We start from the raw sequence: 4,283 nt of genomic DNA, 5'->3' as shown, positions 1-4,283 counted from the left end.
GGGTCATATTTCAGCTTCAAGTTTATAAGAATACCATGTACATAATATACAGCCAAAATACTAGAAAAAATCGAAACAATGTAAGCACTTGTGATACAGTAACAGTGAGGTGTTCCCTCTGAAGGTGTGTACAGCGAGGCCTTTGTCAGCAGCACTTACAGTGGGGAAAAAAAGTATTTAGTCAGCCACCAATTGTGCAAGTTCTCCCACTTAAAAAGATGAGAGAGGCCTGTAATTTTCATCATAGGTACACGTCAACTATGACAGACAAATTGAGAAAAGAAAATCCAGAAAATCACATTGTAGGATTTTTAATGAATTTATTTGCAAATTATGGTGGAAAATAAGTATTTGGTCACCTACAAACAAGCAAGATTTCTGGCTCTCACAGACCTGTAACTTCTTCTTTAAGAGGCTCCTCTGTCCTCCACTCGTTACCTGTATTAATGGCACCTGTTTGAACTTGTTATCAGTATAAAAGACACCTGTCCACAACCTCAAACAGTCACACTCCAAACTCCACTATGGCCAAGACCAAAGTGCTGTCAAAGGACACCAGAAACAAAATTGTAGACCTGCACCAGGCTGGGAAGACTGAATCTGCAATAGGTAAGCAGCTTGGTTTGAAGAAATCAACTGTGGGAGCAATTATTAGGAGAACTTGCACAATTGGTGGCTGACTAAATACTTTTTCCCCCCACTGTAATATGAAATGATCCAAGGACTACACATAACTTATAAAGTTATCAAGGTCCTTAGGGTTTTTAATCCCTGATCATGACTCCCTGATATATCAGTTTTAGCGATTGTCCCAAACTGCAAACACCGCATCTCGCACTCCAGGCACACTAGAGAAAAGTGCTCAAAAGATTTCAAATAGTATTTCAACCCAGGTTTGGTACTTTCACAGATAGTTGGAAAATATTCCTTCAAATGCGGTGCTACCTGCCATGAAGAGTTGCCCCCCCCCCCTTGCACCCGTATTGGAATGAACTAAGATAACTGCCCCTACCTGACACAGAACATACTTAGCTAAGATCAATGAAAGAATGAAATGCATTGTTTGGCAATAGCTGGAGAGATTGCTGTTTTTGCTTGGAAAGACAGGGTGAGGTAACAATGGCCCAAGTGGGTCAGTTGTTTTTTATCAGAGCCAGGAACTCTTCCCGGGTCTTGGGATCCTCTTGGAAGAGTCCCAGCATGGCGCTTGTCACAGTCTTGCTGTTCATCTTCTGCACACCCCTCATCACCATGCACATATGACTGAAACACACAATACAATGGTCCAAACTCAGTTGTTATAATAAAAACAGATAAATAAACTGGTGCACTCTTAAAAACAACTCTTTGATTAATTGAATGAATTGATCTAACATAGGTGGGCTTAACAACATCCTGTCAGCCATGACATAATACTTGACACAGTTGGTGTAGCATAGGTTTGCATTAGTTCTGCATATAAATATATGGAGCAATACAATGTAGTTCACATGTAATACACATGTACAAGACACATAGTAAAAAGACACTCACGCTGCCTCAATGACGACTGCTACGCCTGCAGGCTCTAAGGCCTCTGAGATTGCTGTAGCGATCTGCTTGGTCAGGCGTTCCTGCACTGTAGAGGGAACAACAAACAAGGAACAGAGGTTAATACTCTAGATACATTCAAACCCACAGACTCTCTCAGCAAGCTGCTCAGAGATAGTAATACCGAATGATCTGCCAAAAGACCAAAGGATACTTGCCTTGAAGCCTCCTGCTGAAGATTTCAACAATCCTGAAATAAATGAAGCAATAAAAGGGGAAGTTAGTACAGTACCAAGTAACTCAGAATGTGCATGTCTGCGCATGTGTCTGTGTCTGTGTGCATGCGTGCGTGCGCATGTCTGTGTGTGTGTGCGTGCATGTGTGCATATCTTTGTGAATATCATAGCAAATGAATATGATCACTGACCTTGCCAGCTTGCTCAGACCAACCACTTTATTGTTTGGAAGATATCCAATGTGAACCTGTTGTGGTGAAACAAAGCATACAGTAGCAAATTCAATAATCAATAATTTCTGAATTATTGATTTTTTTAACCATTTATCATTGACATTAGCAGGATTTCAACAAAATAATTCAACAAGGGATGTTCTGAGTGTTATATGTATCAAATTATCCAAACTGCTGCTATGTAAGTCCAAATAATACACATGTACGGCTTCGTGGCTTCATTATACTTCATTGGTTTTCACCTTGCCAAAGAAGGGCACGAGATGGTGCTCACAGAGAGAGAACATTTCAATGTCCTTCACGATCACCATCTCGTTGTGGTTCTCGTCAAAAATGGCATTGTTCAGGATGTCTGAGGAAGAAGAGGTAAGAGAGACAAGTGCAACAATTGTTTTACCCAACTCCAGATTGCAGCTTTGTATCCATAAAGAGTTTTCGCTACTTGCGATCTCAATTAGCAGAGTGTCATAAGGAAAATCTAAAGTAATGGACCACGCTCATTGCAGCAAATAGAATGTGACCTGATGATGGACCCTATAGAATACAATGAAAACTCAAAATGAATAGCTAGTCAAAATCTGAATTACACTTTTTTGCTTCCAATGATGTATGTGTCTATGGTTGTTTCCAGTAATGTTTAAAATAACAGTGGAGGTCTGATATCTCCAAAGCTAAATGAATTGTACACACATATCAACTTTCACTGTAGCTGTGTTGTCAGTACAGCCTGAGGAATGAGCAAGGCTAAATTAGTTTGAAATAGGCTAGTGTAAATATATAAGACCACACATTAAATGCATAATACAACTGTAAAGAACAGAACATTTTAAGATTGTGATGTTCTAACGACAAGGAGAACAATCTCCCTCATTATCTATCATATCTTTTAGAATAAATTAAACACATTTACAACTATTTATGCAGGACAGTCAATGCTCTCACCATTTACTGTCTCGTGATAACCTTTGGTGAGGAACTGCATTGCTTTGGCCGCGCGTAATGGTGTGCGCAGTAGACCCTCACGTTCCACGTCTTCTCCCAGTTCTCGAAGCACGATGCCGTAGGCTCCTTCAATGGCAGATATCTTGCACACATCCTCTGACTCCTTGTGGGACTTCTCCTCCTTGCCCATCAATTCAGCTTTTTTTGCCTCTATGGATGTTTCACTGAACCCGTTGAGATATTCTGTAACAATTTTTCCATTGCAGACGCCGTTAATCTCTGATGCTTTTTGGTACTCCATTCTAATAAAACTGAAATAACTTGATTCAATGCCCTGTGTATAAAGCCACTGCTTGTTGACTAAGTTGTGGTAAGAGATGACAGTAGACTGTTGTCGTGGCTTGGGTGGTAACTGGAGGACTTATTTATGGGTGCGCCTATAACTGGCATGCCCGTTCCTCCATTCGTTACGGAGTAGGCACATGGCTTCTCAGGAGAAAGTGTGACTTTTTCGTCTGTAACCACCAGACACGATCAGCTTGCTTGCTAGATAACGCGGCACCAATTGAGTAAGGCTTCTTATCATCTACGCTAAAAATCGATTTTAGTGGGACAATAAACCGTTTTGTAACAACTATAACCCAGCACAAGTGTTAGAAAAGTGTGAGACCGCGTGAGTGGAAGTCCCAATAGTCAGGCGTTCAGCTCTGAAATGTGGGATACTGCAAGCTTCACTGTATGACTAGTAAGGTACAGTGTATACACTCACTGTAGGCCTATATGGTTCTAAAATTACATAATAAATATATTATGTACAACAGGAAAGACAGACAGGTGTAAATGCGGAAATAATTAAACAATAATGGACAGTGACTGGCAAGGGAAAGGCAGTTGGGACCAGACCTGGGCCAAATACATGTGTGAAATACTATTTGAACTGGAAAATACAATTGGGACAGAAAATCTAATCAAATCAATGCTTCGTAAACAACAGGTGTAGACTAACAGTGAAATGCTTACTTACGGGTCCTTTTCCAACAATGCAGAGTTAAAGACAAAAACCAAAATAGAAATAGTGACACAAGGAATAAATACACAGTGAATAAAAAATAACAATAATGAGTAAAAATAACATGGCTATATACAGGAAGTATACAGCACAGGAGGTTGGTGGCACCTTAATTGGAGAGGACAGGCTCATGGTAATAGCTGGAGCGGAGTTACTGGAATGGTATCAAATACATCAAACACATGATTTGATGCCATTCCATTTGCTCTGTTCCAGCAATTATTATGAACCGTCCTCCCCTCAGCAGCCTCCACTGATATACAGGGAGTACCA

At 40.4% G+C, this 4,283-nt stretch overlaps 1 protein-coding gene across 1 annotated transcript; it reads right to left on the bottom strand.

The window, feature by feature from the left end:
* Nucleotides 1-458: 458 nt before the first annotated feature.
* LOC311127146 (GTP cyclohydrolase 1-like) lies at nucleotides 459-3,242 on the bottom strand (the record flags this gene model as incomplete). The annotated part of the gene is made up of 6 exons (XM_084158922.1): nucleotides 459-1,263; nucleotides 1,534-1,618; nucleotides 1,749-1,780; nucleotides 1,958-2,013; nucleotides 2,242-2,351; nucleotides 2,942-3,242. The coding sequence occupies 6 exons, from the start codon at nucleotides 3,240-3,242 to the stop codon at nucleotides 1,134-1,136; spliced, it is 714 nt and encodes a 237-aa protein (XP_084015048.1). The 3' UTR covers nucleotides 459-1,133.
* Nucleotides 3,243-4,283: the final 1,041 nt, after the last annotated feature.

The sequence above is a fragment of the Coregonus lavaretus genome, assembly GCF_964263955.1.
Source record: "Coregonus lavaretus genome assembly, chromosome: 1".
In the NCBI taxonomy this organism is placed as follows: domain Eukaryota; kingdom Metazoa; phylum Chordata; class Actinopteri; order Salmoniformes; family Salmonidae; genus Coregonus; species Coregonus lavaretus.
This window is presented reverse-complemented; position numbering and strand designations above follow the sequence as displayed.